Source organism: Cordyceps militaris (assembly GCF_000225605.1).
Source record: "Cordyceps militaris CM01 unplaced genomic scaffold CCM_S00004, whole genome shotgun sequence".
Classification (NCBI taxonomy): domain Eukaryota; kingdom Fungi; phylum Ascomycota; class Sordariomycetes; order Hypocreales; family Cordycipitaceae; genus Cordyceps; species Cordyceps militaris.
Genome location: NW_006271972.1, coordinates 2,530,761 through 2,545,298, shown reverse-complemented (window position 1 = coordinate 2,545,298; position 14,538 = coordinate 2,530,761). Strand labels below are relative to the sequence as shown.

At 35.9% G+C, this 14,538-nt stretch overlaps 2 protein-coding genes across 2 annotated transcripts; both read right to left on the bottom strand.

Annotated features, from left to right (window-relative positions):
- Window positions 1–1,224: 1,224 nt before the first annotated feature.
- Window positions 1,225–1,586, bottom strand: CCM_05811 (60S ribosomal protein L29; the record flags this gene model as incomplete). The annotated part of the gene is made up of 4 exons (XM_006670955.1): window positions 1,225–1,248; window positions 1,309–1,411; window positions 1,469–1,520; window positions 1,580–1,586. The coding sequence occupies 4 exons, from the start codon at window positions 1,584–1,586 to the stop codon at window positions 1,225–1,227; spliced, it is 186 nt and encodes a 61-aa protein (XP_006671018.1).
- A 339-nt stretch (window positions 1,587–1,925) lies between these two features.
- Window positions 1,926–3,099, bottom strand: CCM_05810 (Mitochondrial substrate carrier; the record flags this gene model as incomplete). Its single annotated transcript, XM_006670954.1, has 4 exons — window positions 1,926–2,052; window positions 2,105–2,342; window positions 2,393–2,940; window positions 2,999–3,099. The coding sequence occupies 4 exons, from the start codon at window positions 3,097–3,099 to the stop codon at window positions 1,926–1,928; spliced, it is 1,014 nt and encodes a 337-aa protein (XP_006671017.1).
- Between the last annotated feature and the right edge of the window lie 11,439 nt (window positions 3,100–14,538).

Here is a 14,538-nt window from a genome sequence, read left to right as displayed (position 1 = left end):
GATATCGACCAAAATGTGTTCAGGAGTGGACCAATTATTAACAAGAAGATAAGTCTGCTTGGCTCCTGCAGCAAACTGCTGACCTCAAAGGAGTTCTGATGGAAAGATGACGGTCAGACTATCGCATGTTACTAAACGAAAGGGAATTCTGTGCAGGAGATGTCAGGCGAGACTCTGGGTGGTGGATCGGCAGTGTAGGCTGTATATACCTGCAATAAACATGGAAAAGCTTGTAATGAAAGAAGATTGTCTGCTGCCAGGCAAACAGAATCCGACCCCCGAGGAATATATCGTTGGTGATACAACCAAGAGCCACGGAGAATGGGCTGTGTCCAAGTCAAAGATGAGGTGGAGTTGCGTCGAAACAGCTGGTGTGCCCAAGGCTCAGCGCTTGGTCCGTTCTGGTGTCTTAGGTAATAATGCACCCAGGCAACAGGCATTCACGCCTGAGCCACACAGTCCCAGCCACCGTGCGTAACGTTTGGCGTTTGGGACGTTTGACAGACTAAACGCGGTACATCTTTTGCCATTTCAACATAGAGAGTGTAGATGGATGAGGCATTTATGTCATATTGTTGTAATATGTAGTCCTTGGATCTGCACTGCTACTGTAGTTGGAAATTGAAGTATACTTTAGTTAGCGACGCTAGGAACCCGCTCCTGCCCATTGGTTATAATACCTTAGTACATAGGTACATGGATGATAGTGAGAAGTGAGTGGCCTGGTTAAAAGTACCTAGGTACCTAGAGGTATGCAGCCGTAACTACAAATTATTTCAGGTCGCATGGTACCGGCCCCTCGGATTTCCTACGTTACAGACTAGATGGCCAACAGGGCGAACATAGGAAATCCGGCAGCAACAGTCGCAGATGGCGCAGCCTGGCGAGTAAGGTGCCTGGCAATTGTATGGACCAAGCTGTCCCCTTCGGGTCCCGGATTCGATAACCGAATTGTTGGGTGCGTCCCGTGATTCATGACATAACTGCTTCTGTCCGACGTTTCAGTTCGTTTGTGTCGACGCATGTCGACACCGTTGCCCGTCCCAGACACTACAATCGATACATTCGCGACGCAAGATGAAATAAACCGCAGTTGTCAGTCGAAAATGGTGTTCTTTTTTCATTTATTTACCAGCAGAATAACAGGCAGGCTGGAGAGATCGACTGAAACCTCATTTTTCATCCCATCTAATGCATTATTCCGTTAAAACTCCATGAACCAGTTTAATTGCCCTCCTTGGCCTCTTTCTGTTGTCGCAATTAGCAATCCGACTTTGGTCAATGAGAAAGTCATGAAGAATTGCGTACCAGAGCTTTCTGGGTGCCGTGCAGGGCATGTCTGTGGTTTCGGCGGAATTTGGGGTCGGTTCCCTTGAGGGAAGGGTAGCGCGAGGTCTTGGGCTTCTTGATGCTGTTGGAAATGTTAAGAATTGTATTGGGATTTAGGAGGATCACGAGCGAAACGAACCCGTTGCGGTGCGCCTTCGCCGTCTGGTTGTGCTGGGAACTGTTCTTCGACTCTGTAGACGAATTGTTAGAATTAATACGGGTCGATTTGCGAACTTTGACGACGACTCACTGGCCATTGCTGCGGTTTGATGGTATGCTGTCAAATGGATCGTACGCACGATACTGCGAACCTCGCGGAAAATGTGTGTGAATTTGAAAGCCCTAGCGAGAGTGTGGGGCAGATGCTGACGTAATCTGGCCTCATAGTGAAGCCTCATCTAGATTTGACGGCTGGAGTAGCCCGCTTAGTCAGCAATCGGCATCAGTTTCTCAATGCGCCTGTCTATGAGCAACCTGGTTGTAGTTATTACACCAACCCAAGCACAAAATCTACGAATACCAGGCCGAGAATTATATGTTGGATTTGAACGCAGTCTTCTAATAGTCCTGAAACAAAACGGTTGGATGCAATGATTCTATTTGGTGACGAGCAAACTGGCGCTAGTCGCTACCTGGCTAGCAACCGCCGCAGCAGCCTGTGGAACGTGTTTAGAGCGAAGGCTCGCAAGCCATCTGAAGAAGAGGACGAACAGCAGCTCAACCCTAACAAGGTGGTTAGCGCAAGAGAAGGGGTCTCAAGGTGCCAGGGACATACCTTTCTTTGGTCATCATGAGAATACCTTGCACCAAGAATCCTTTCGTGATCTGGGGCCCGATACCCTTAAAGAGGCCAATCAGACCTTCATTTTTTACGATGAAAGCCATTACCTCCCCGAAGCTCTCGAAAGGCTTTCCGTTTCTCGACGGGGGCGGCTTAGACTGGAGACCGACCTTGGCGACAATAAGGGGCTGTGTAGCAATGGTTGCCAGTGCCTTGGATGTTGCGCCGAGAACTAATTATGGTTAGGCGTAAATGAGAAGAGGAAACCGTGCATCGACTTACTGAAAGCCTCCCAAGGCCTGAGACTAGTTCTGCCGGGATAGAAGGACTCCTTGAGACGCTCGTAGGCGCCATAGGTGATGGCAGGATTCACAACCAAAACCAAACTGGCTTTCAGGCCTCGCCAGAGACCGCTGACGCCATCTGGGCCTTCGATAACCTCCTTGGCGGTGGCAAGTAGCCCCCGACGATCGGCTTTGCTGGCAGTCTGTTGTCTAGTCGTTACAACGGCGACAGGGATTGTGAAGAGCTGGGCCAGAGCACCAGCAAAGGCACCAAGGGCCAGCTCAGTGGCAGTCGAGTTGGCGGCGATGCTCTTGGTGTAGTTGGTGTATACCGAGCGAACAATTGTGTACCAATAAAAATAGGCAAAGTTGGTTGAGGCGACGCCGAGTAAAGCTCCGCTCATGCCGGTGTAGAGACCCTCGATACCTTCGTCCTTGAGAATTCTGGAAATGGCATCCCAGGTCGAGGTGTAATGCGGCGCATCGCTGACGCTCCTGGGCGCACCCGCCTTCGGCGGTTCTTGAACCTGAAGCTTTGTCTTGACACTGTGACGGCGGTAGTTAGCGCGAGTCCGGCGAGTTTGTAATTGGCGAGAAAACGAACATGTCGAGAGGATAGACGAGGGCATTGGCAAGGACAGCACCGGTTGCACCGGCGACGGCGCCCCCCCAAGGCGAAATGGCAGGCTTCGATTGCCCAGTCATTCTGGCAGCCGGCTACTGACTGGTGCGTGAGACGGTGGACGAAGCGGCAAGACGGCGAGGTTGCTGGAAAAGGAGGAATGCGTCACGACCCCAGTCTAGATAAAATGCTGGATGATTGAAAAGGGGGAAGAAAACTGAAGGATTGTTCGGGTAGAGGGAATAGCAAGCTTCGCTCGGCGGCCGAGAGTGATGGCATTGAACCGTAGCGCTCCGACACAGGCACACTGGACCTCGGTCCCGCCGCCGTGTGGGCCAAGTCGGCAGCATAGTTATGGGTAACTTAGGTACCTACAGTGGGTGGCAACATGTATTGACCCCCTGTCAGGTAGCAGCCAAGAGGCCGCTAGCCTAACCAGGATAGCGGCAGGATGCCGCTTTGAGCCCGAGCTAAAGGTATCCACTTCAGTCCACTGTAAGTCCACTGTAACTCTCTTCAGGGTTAGGGTTAGCCACTTTAGACTAAAGCAGCATTATTTTGATCTTCCTATTTAGGTCTGGTGACTTTGGGGGGGTCGAAAACATGTTGCCACCCACTATACTACCTAATCAACCTACCTACACGCGTAAGGCCTGTTTTCTAATAGGGCACTAGACACGTTTTCCACTTAATATGTTTTTTTCCCCTATTATAACGCTATTAGGCTACTACTATATATTAAAGATCTTTTATATTTTTTTAGAAGCTATATTAAATATAAAGGAGTTAGGCTTAAGCCTACTCTAGCTAGACTTAGCCTAAGGCCACTATAGGCATATCCCTAGTATACCCCCTTTATATACTATAGTAGATAGATAGACTAGCTTTTCCTCTTCTCTTATTCTATAAGAGAGTTAATACTATTATAATACCTATCTATAAATACCCTAAGGCTAGTCTTTAATAATTAACTCTCTTCTATATTAATACCTTTCTTACCTAGTTAAAAGAAAAGCTAGTAAGATAAAAGTAATAATAGTAAAACTATAACCTAAATAATAGTTACTAATAGCTAAGGCCTACTAAGTACTCTTAGCTTAGACTATAGTTATAATAAAGTAGAATATATTCTTAAAAGAAGAGCTATAATAACTATAAGATCTTTTTAATACCTAGGCTATAGCTAGCTAAAACCCTTAAAGCTAGATAGTAGTATTAAGAAGTACCCCTTCCCTAGCTAACTTACCTATAATTTAGTAAAAGCTTTTATTTATAAAGGAGAAGTTTAATAGTAATCTTAAAGTATTTATAGAATAAAAGTAAACTATAGTATATAAGCTAAAGACTAATATAGACTTTATTAGCCCCTTAAAATCTTAATTTATATATATTTAGGTAAACCTTAATATTATATTATAACTAAAGGTTATTATATACTTTAAAGTAAATAGCCTTTAAGGTATAGTAGACTTATATAAATTCCTAGAATACCTTAAGATAGTATTTAATAACCTTTATTAATAGTCTATAGTAATAATAAACCTTAATATAATCTTATAAAATAATAAAGAGTCTTTTAACTACTATTATATATACTTTAAATAGAAGTTAGCTTTAGTTAATAGCCTTATATAATTAAATAAGGTTAAACTAAATAAACTTTACTTTATATTATTAACTATAATAAAGATATTTATAATTAGTTATAATATTTTTTAAATAAATTATAATAATATAATCTAGGTACTTTAAAAAATAGTAGTTAACTTTAAATTATATAGAATTAAAAAGTAATATTAGGCTAGACTATAATAAAGACTATAGGGGTAGTATATAAACTATAAAGGGGATATCTAAATAATAAATATCTATACCTTTAGAATTAAACTAATTATTAATAGTATAACCCTAAGTAGTATATAGTCTAGAAAGTATACTATATAGGTATTTAAGGTAGTATTTAATATATATTAGGAGGTAAGATAATACCTTTACTATAAAAGGATAGGCTATATAATTATAGCCTATAGGCTTAAGCTAGCTAGACCCTTAATACTAGTCTATATAAGTAGTATTTTTATAGGGGATTAGTTTAATAGCTTAGGAAAAGAGAATACCTAGGGATAAGTTTCCCTTTAAATATATTAGCTATAGTAGAAAGTTAGAAAGGAATAGATAAGTAAGATAAAGTAGTTTAGGAAAAGATAGCTAAATAAATAAATATTAAACTATTCCTTATCTTTACTATCCTAAAAGTATATATATTAATAAATACCCTTATTAATTTAGGCTATAAATACTATAAAATAATATAAGAAAGGATAGTAAATAGGCTATACTTTAAAAGAATCTTATTATTAACTAAGTAAGGAATTAAGTTAGCTATAAGGGAAAAGGTATTAAAGTTTATAGTATTTAATATAGTAAAGGTTAAGGTAGATATTAATAGCTAGGTATTCTTAGTCCTACTCTATATAATACCTATATTATTAAGGCTAATAATACTTAGACTACCTTAGCTTACTTACTATAAGCTAATAATAAATATAAAAGGGGGCTTTATTTACCTTAAAATAAAACTATATTAGAAGATATATATAAAGAATTATAGAAAGAATAAAGAAGGCTTAGTACTACTTAATAGAAGCTAGTTTTACTACTAGCTTAAAGTAGACTTTAGGGAATACTATAAAGTAATATAGATTATATTAATAAGTATTTATAAGATTAATATTATCCTTTATTAAAAGCTAGTTAAAGAATAGATAGTCCCCTAGTAATATAAGGAGTTTAAAGACCTTTTCTAGGAGGAGGATATAGTAGTATTACTACCCTACTAAGAAGGGTTTAACTATAAGATTAAGATTAAAACTAAGCTAGATAGTATACTAGAATAGCTACTATATAGCTACCTTTACTATATACCTTAAGACTAATTACTAAAACTATAGAAGTAGTTAATATCTTTACTAAATAAAGGCTAAATAAAAGTAAATTTATTTTTAACTATAGTATTAGTACTCCTAATAAAGAAGTTAAATAGAAGGTAGTATTTCTATATAGACTATAAAGGGCTTAATATAATCTTAGAAGATAATAAATACCTACTCCTACTTATTAAAAAGATACTATAGGCCCTTTTAATAATAAAGTAGTATATAAAGCTTAATATCTATTTAGTATTCTATAGGCTATAGATAAAGATAAGGTTTAAAAAGTTTATAGCTTTCTAGACTTAGTTTAGCCTCTTTAAGTAGCTTATATACCCCTTTAGTCTTTTTAAAATACTAATAATATTCTAATAGTATATTAACTATATACTAGGTAACTCCCTTAATAAATATATAATAGCCTACCTTAATAATATCCTAATCTATACCTTAAGGTCCCTATAAGACTATAAAGAGAAAGTATAGGTAATTTTAGGCTACTTTAAGGATACTAGTCTTTATATAGACCTAATAAAGTATAACTTTTTTATAAAAATAGTAAAATACTTAAGATTTATTATATAGGTAAGGATCTTACTAAAGCTAGACCTAGAGAAAATATATATAATCTATAATTAAGAGGTATTTACCTTAGTAAAAGGGGTTTAAAGCTTTAATAGATTTATAAACTTCTATTATAACTTTATTCTAAACTTCTTAACTATATAAGAGCTATTTACCTAGCTAATAAAGAAAGGTATATTATTTATATAGAATAAAGAAAAGGTAACTATATTTAAAATACTAAAATTATTATTCTTATTAAGCTTATACTTAAGCCTTTAAGACCTAATAAAAAAGATACTAGTAGAATTAGATACCTTTAGTATAGGACTAGGTAGCTATTTATTATAGGTTAATAAGGATAAAGTCCTTTAACTAATAGCCTACTACTTTATTAAGCTATTAACTATAGAGTAGAACTATATAATCTATAATAAAAAGCTTTTAATAGTTATTATATACTTTAAAATATAAAAACCTAAGCTTTAAAGGTAAAAAAACCCCTTTATAATCTTAACTAATTATAAAAACCTTAAATACTTTATAAAGCTATACCTACTATTAGAATAATAGACTAAGTAGGTAGAGTTCCTTTCCTAGTTTTAATTCTAGCTATATTATTAACCTAAACTACTAATATAATAACTAAATACCCTTAGCTAATAAGAGGTATATAGGGATAACCTAGAGAGACCCTTAAAGAAGATTATAAGGCTAATTAATATTATAGTAATTATAGTAATAAATATAAGTAAATAATACCTATTACTATTCTTAGACCTAAAGCTCTTAGTATTATAGGAAGATAGTATAATATTAAACCTAAACTACCTTATTAAGCTAGTAGTTATATACTAGGATACCTAGTCCTTCCTAAAGGAGGCTAAGACTTATAAGTAAGTTATAAACTATACTATTTCTACCTATTAAAAGCTTTAGTTTAAAGGCTACCTATAGATTCTAAGCTAGGAATTATTAATAACTACCTTAATAGAGAGGGTATACTCCTTACCTATAGTAGTATACCTAAAGAAGAATACTATATTTTTATTACTTATATAGGACTACTACTAGTCTAGAATATCCTAAGATATTATATACTATATTTAGAATTATAAGTATTTTAGAGTATATAAGTTAAGAAAACTATACTAAGAACTCCTATAGCTAATTCCTATTAAAGAGTAATACTAGTAATAAATCTTAGTTAACTTTATAATAAACCTATTAGCTTAGAAGGAAGGCTAACTATATTTCTTAATAATAATTACTAACTAACTATTAAAGTATATCTAGCTTAAGATAATAAGCTTTATAATAGTAAAGGACTATATAATATAGTTCTTTTTATATTAATAGTACTTTTATAGATTCCCTAACTAAATTATAAGTAATAAAGGATTAAACTAGGTTAGTAAGTTCTTAAGAATACTATACTACTTAACTAATACTAAATAGCTTTTATTAATAACCTTCTACCTTTAAATAGATAGTAAGATAGAGTAAGCTAACTAGGAAGTATAGGTAATACTTTATATACTAGTTATATACTCCTAGTATAACTAGCCTACTTAGCTACTAATAGCCTAGTTTATACTTAATAACTAAGACTTATTTATTATAAGTTTTAGTTTAAACTTTTTACTATATAGCTACTATAAATTAGCTATATAGTTTATAATAAAGCTATTAATACCTCTTAAGTTCCCTATAGAAAGGGTAAAGGTGTTTTTTAAATATATTAAGAAGGGCTTAGAGCTAGCCTAGGCTATAATTATATATACCTAGTAATAGGTTAAAGAGGCTATAGATAACTCTTAGTACCTAGTAAAATACTTCTAGAAAGAAGATAAAGTATAGCTTTCTTTATATAATATTATAATAGTATAATTAAATAAGAAACTTAATTAGGTTTAGGTAAAATATATAGTAATAGTAGTTCTAATACTACTAATAATAACTCTTAATATACTAAAGAACCTTTATAAGATATTCTATATTAATCTTATTAAATAGACTATAGATAATCCCTTTTTATCTTAATTATAAAATAATTAGGCCTTTAAGCTAGTACTAGTTAAAAATAGGTTAGGCTTAAAGCTAACCTAAAAATATACTATTAAGGAAATTCTATATATTTATTACCTACTAGGATAAGGCTATAAAAGAGAGGCACTTATTAAATAGGTAAGATACTAGGACTTAACCTAAGAACCCCTAGAGGTACTATAAGATAGTACTATACTTACTAGGTTTAAAGAATAATAAGGTAATACTTAAGATAATAATAAATTATATATAGCCTACTTATAAAAGACTAAATAAGTATAGTTTACTAACTAATAATTAAAACTATAATAAGTATAGTATTAAGATATAGTACCTATATAAATAAAGTAGGGTATTATATTAGGAATAAAGGGGACTTATAAGATAATAAAAAGTAGTAATTCTTTTATTCCTAAGGAAGTATAACTTTATACTTATAGCTTTACTAAGTCCTTACTAGGCCTTTTAGTATATATAACCTAGGCTATTAAAGATTATTAATAAAAATAAAAAAATAATACTAAAAATATAAACTATAGGTATATTAGTACTATATTAAGGCTATAGTATACTAATTAGATATAATAAAAAAAAAAAAAAAGTATAAAGATATAAAACTAAGAATATACTAGTACTATATTATTTTAAAAGTATAACTATATAGTAATAGAATAAAGGAGAAAAGATAATATAATATACCTATATTTATAGTATAAAGTCTAGAAGCTTTTTATTACTATTATTAATATCTTTAATAATAACTACTAGATTAAAAGAAGTAAAGGTAATAATATTACTAGCTAGGTTATAAGGTAGTAATAAAGAAGGAGGGGGGTATACCTAGATAGATAATATTAAGTAATTATTAAGTAAAAGAAAGTAATAATAGGAGGGGGAATAGTAGTAGTATAAGTATAAATAGGAGTAAAAGTAATAGTAGTATAAATAAGAATAGTATAAGTTATTATAATAATAGTAATAATAGCTATTAAACTAATAGTATAAAGAGTAGTTATAATCTAAATTATAGTACTTAATAGCTTAGTAGCTAGGTATTAAAGGGGTAACTAGGTACTATAATATTATTAGGATAGTATTATTAGTAGCCTCTTAGTATATAGCCTAAGCCTATATTATTCTTTACTAAGATATAAATAATAAACTAAAGAGAAAGTATATATACTTATTATAAATATAATAAAGTTTTAGTTAATCTAACCTAATACTATATAGGTAAGGCTATTAAAGCTATTACTAGTATAATAGCCTTAAGGTATTATTACTATTATAGTATTAGTAACTAAAGTAATAACTAATATAGTACCTAGAGTACTAGGTAGGGGTAGGGTATTAGTTAGGTTTATATAGGTATTAGCTAAAGTATTAATAAAATAGTCCTAGGTATATACCTATATAGCTATTAGAACTATATATTTATACCCCTTAATATATATAGTATTAGTTACTAGTATTATAATAGTCTTATTACTATTAATAAGTATTACTAAAGTATATATATATTAGTATAGGTTAGGACTATTTATAAATAGGATAGGCTCTTAAATATAAGACTAATAGCTTATAGTATAAGTAGTATATTTACTATTAGTATTTATAATATAATTTAATACTATTATTTAATATAAGTATAGGAAATATATAATATATAGAAAGTCTAGCTTATTATTAGACTAATACTCTTTATTATTAGAATTACCTTATAAGGTATAACTATAAATTATTTAATAGCCCTTTTTATACCCTTCTAGGCTCTTATTATTACTAGGTAGTAGTAATAGTAGTAGTATAGTAATAATAGCTAATATTATAGGTTATTACTATTATATTTATATATTATTATAAAATTATTTATAATTTAAAGAGAAGTATTTTAAAAGTATAGAGTTAATTAAAGGTTATAAGAAATAAAAAAATAAAGTAGGTTAAGGAAAAGAGTAAAGGATTTATCTATAAAAAAGAAGGCTAACTAAGCTAAGAAATACCCCTTACTTTAAATATATTAATAATATAGTATATATATAATATACCTTACCTAGTAATAATAAGAAGATAATTTACTATACCTAGGTAATAACTAATAATATTAAGAAGCTAAATATAATATAACTAGCTATAGGTAGAATAAGAGTAAGGCTAGTAAATACTAGCTACCTAGATAGCTATACCTAGAATAGGGGTAATTATAATATATAGACTACTTAAAAGAAATTCCTAAGTATAAAGGCTATAGTAAAAAGTAAGTAAACTAAGGTTACTATAAGAATATTCTTTAATAATATATATATAGGCTATAAAAGTATAGACCTTAAGTAATAACCTAGTATAGGTATAAGGTATATATTAAATATATACTAGCTTAAGTAAATAAGGTATAGTAGGCCTATATTAGCTTAGGTAATTATAGCTAATATAACTAGGGTGCTACTAGAGAGGGAGGGTATATAAAGGAGTTAGGCTTAAGCCTACTCTAGCTAGACTTAGCCTAAGGCTACTATAGGCGTACCCCTAGCGTGCCCCCTTTATATACTATAGTAGATAGATAGACTAGCTTTTCCTCCTCTCTTACTCTATAAGAGAGTTAATACTATTATAACACCTATCTATAGATGCCCTAGGGCTAGTCCTTAATATTAGATACCTAATAGTATTATAATAGGGGAAAATTAGCTATTAAAAAAAAGACCTATCTAGTACCCTATCTAAAAATAGGCCTTATTCACATATATACCTAAGTACCTTAGGTACCTTCTACTAGGTATATTAGCTTAAGGTTGATATACCTACTAAGGTACCTTGTGGTGGTAGCCTATGGCCTTAGTTGGCCCTGATAAGTATAAGGTAGGTATAGGCACCTAGGTACCTATATATATAAGGCCTATTTTCTAATAGGGTATTAGACATATTTTCTACTTAATATATAATTTTCTTTTATTATAATACTATTAGGTTACTATTATATATTAAAAAATATTTATATTTTTTATAAGCTATGTTAGAGATGCTAATAGCGTTGTGATAGGGGAAAATTATCTGTTAAAAAACCGACCTATCTAGTACCCTGTCTAAAAACAGGCCTTACTCGCGTATATACCTGCGAGGTAGCTAGCAAGCTGAAGTGTACCATCAACTAGGTTCCTATGTACATACATAGGTACCTAGGTACCAGGTAGGTAGGTACCTATGTAAGTAACAATCTGTAAGCACCTACCTCATACCTTCTAGTTATGTATCCTGCGCCCATGATTCCGTGTACGGTACGGAGCGATACCGAGAGGGGCCAATAAATAGGTACTTAGGTACCTAGCTAAGTGCAAGGCTACTTATTCCGACCCTTAAGGTAGTAATAGTTATGTAATTTTCCACCGTCCCAACTCTATCAGCTGCTTACACGTCTCTATATATCAAATAGGAGACCTGTCTAACGCCCTGTCGAAAAACAGGCGCGTAGGTAGGTATCTCTTATGTGCCAGCGCCCCAATACCCCGCGAAAGAGAGCCCACGAAGAAAGAAGAAAGGTAGAGACGGAGGGAAAAAGGAGAGAAGCCTGCTGACCTTCATGCAAGCGATATTGTCCAATCGCATTGGGTATCTCAAAGGCAGCTGGAAGAAGCCTACTCGCACATCAGCTCATGATCGTACCAGGGCGACTACATAACTACCGCCCGCAAGAGCCATTCATAGTGCAGCCATGGTCAGCGAGGCGATTAAAATCATATATATGTATGCTACAGTATTAATATGGTCCAGCCTATGTATGGTCTATGCTGGCTAAGCAGAACACCAACACCGCTCCCTACCACTTTTGGAATACCATCTTGCGCGACATGCGCCCCAAACACCTAGACGTCTCTCCAACTTTGCTGTGAAACTGGATAGAGCCCTCCTGGGTCACTTCTGTGGACATGGGGAGGTTATTGATGAATACGATCAAAAGACTCTCTTGCCTCGGCCAGGAGAGCCATAATGCCACCGAAAAAGGACTAGCAGAGGACAGTCCCGAGACATCGGCGAAGCTGTCATCGCCGGAGACGCCTGGAACATTGTCACCAGATGCACCTACACTGGGCTTGAATCGAGGCCCTAATGAGGACCGTAGGTTGAGAATTTGGCCCTGAGGGGAATTCTTCATAGGCCCAAATATGATACCCCTTGGCCGCGCCGACGCATTGGCAGATATCACGCCCTTGCCGCTGGAACAATTCAGCGCGAAGAAGAGGCTTGCATCTCTATCGTTGCCGAGGCCGACTTATAGGGGACGCCGCTGTCGACGATGCGTGAGACGACAGCCGCCGCCGGACGTGTAGCCCATCTAGACCTTGCCCAGCCAAGAGATGTGACGATGGTTTGCATGCCGACTTCATCATAGGCCTTGATCCAGCTGACCACAAGGTCGTGTGCTTCTAATTGAGTCGACCAGTCGAGCACCCCGTACGCGGCCAGGGTCGCATTTGAGCCCGGCCGACTTAATTCGCATCGTTTCCCGCCAGAATACCCGCCACAGCAGTTATCTAGCCATGACGGTTCGTGGGGTCCTTCGTCTAGCCGTCCTTGGAGAAGTTGTCGCCCAAGGCAACTCGGCGATTTTTGCCCAAGCAACCGCCGAGGGCTAAATACGTGGAACTCACCTGTCCACCGTGTAAGCGTTGTCCACCACTCATGTTTTCTCTTGCGAAGTTGACTTACGCCAATATCAACCGCGGCAATTCTGATACCGCTACCCTTGAGCCCCTGTAGCTTGTCCACCTGCGCCATGACGTGGCACCACAGCGCAGAGTTGTTGCGGCGCATGTTTTCGGGGCTCTGTGTCGTTCTACCGGCCACACCTTTGTGACGCCTGGCACCTGTTCCAGTTACGGTATCGCGCACCGGAACCATACAACATATAATACCCTAAAATTAAACTCGCGACGGAGCTTGCCACCTTGGGTTTGAACTACCTTGATGAGCACGCTGGGGTTTTGGCTGCCATCGCGCTCGAGGTTATAAACCCCCGGGGGCTACACGACTGAGAATTACCTTGGAGTCTGTGGTATTCACCCCGGCAAGCGAAACTGTAGCAAGCCCAGCAAGGGCCAGAGCCAAAAAAAATCCGTCGGTGACAGAGGGTATGGAAGCAAGTGAGTCTTGTAGATGAACCTGTGCAAGTTAGGGCATATAGGAGGGCATATAGGCGCTTTATATGAACGGAACATAATCTTGTTGACTCTCCCACCAAGCACTGCTCTGGCCGGTCAGGGGGCCTTGTCAAAGTCCCTATGAGTTTCAAGGTTATCTAAGTCGGTCCGTCCTCGATCCAAAAATTGTGAGTGACGCCAGTTGGTTGTATTAATCCCGTAAATCCTGAGACTTTATGCCTCTTTGCTTGGGTCAGGATGTTGCTTACACATCGCGGGATAGAGGCCAACGGAGTCCAATATAATACGAACTGAACTGTGAGAACTATATAACGATGGGTTGCATTGGGCCAACTCTTACATCATAACAAGGGCACCCTGGCACACAGACTTGATGCTACACTTGGCGCGCTCACATATACAACAGTATGAATCGTGGATTCTGTACAATCCCACACCTATCAAAATATCATCACATTTACGACTTAATATTTGATCTGCCGAGCCGGCATTTCCGCCTGTGAGCCTGTGTTTAAGCAGGCACAAACAGTAAGGCTTTACTGGGCGTAGTCCAGGTAGATAGCGCACGATATCTTAACATCATATTGATTGCGATTCATATTGGCCATGTTAGATGCATCGACCATTATACATAAAGAACAACGAGTATTTCTAGTGAGGGGGTTTTTCGCTGATAAACGAGTGAAAATAGCCATAACCCTAACCCTCGAGTGAATGGTAAAGAACAAGGCACCTCGAGGAGCGGCGCTGTAGATAGAGGAGCGCAGAGAACATGGCTATTGGCAAGCTCGGTCTGACCAGGATGTATATGTTGAGTGACCCT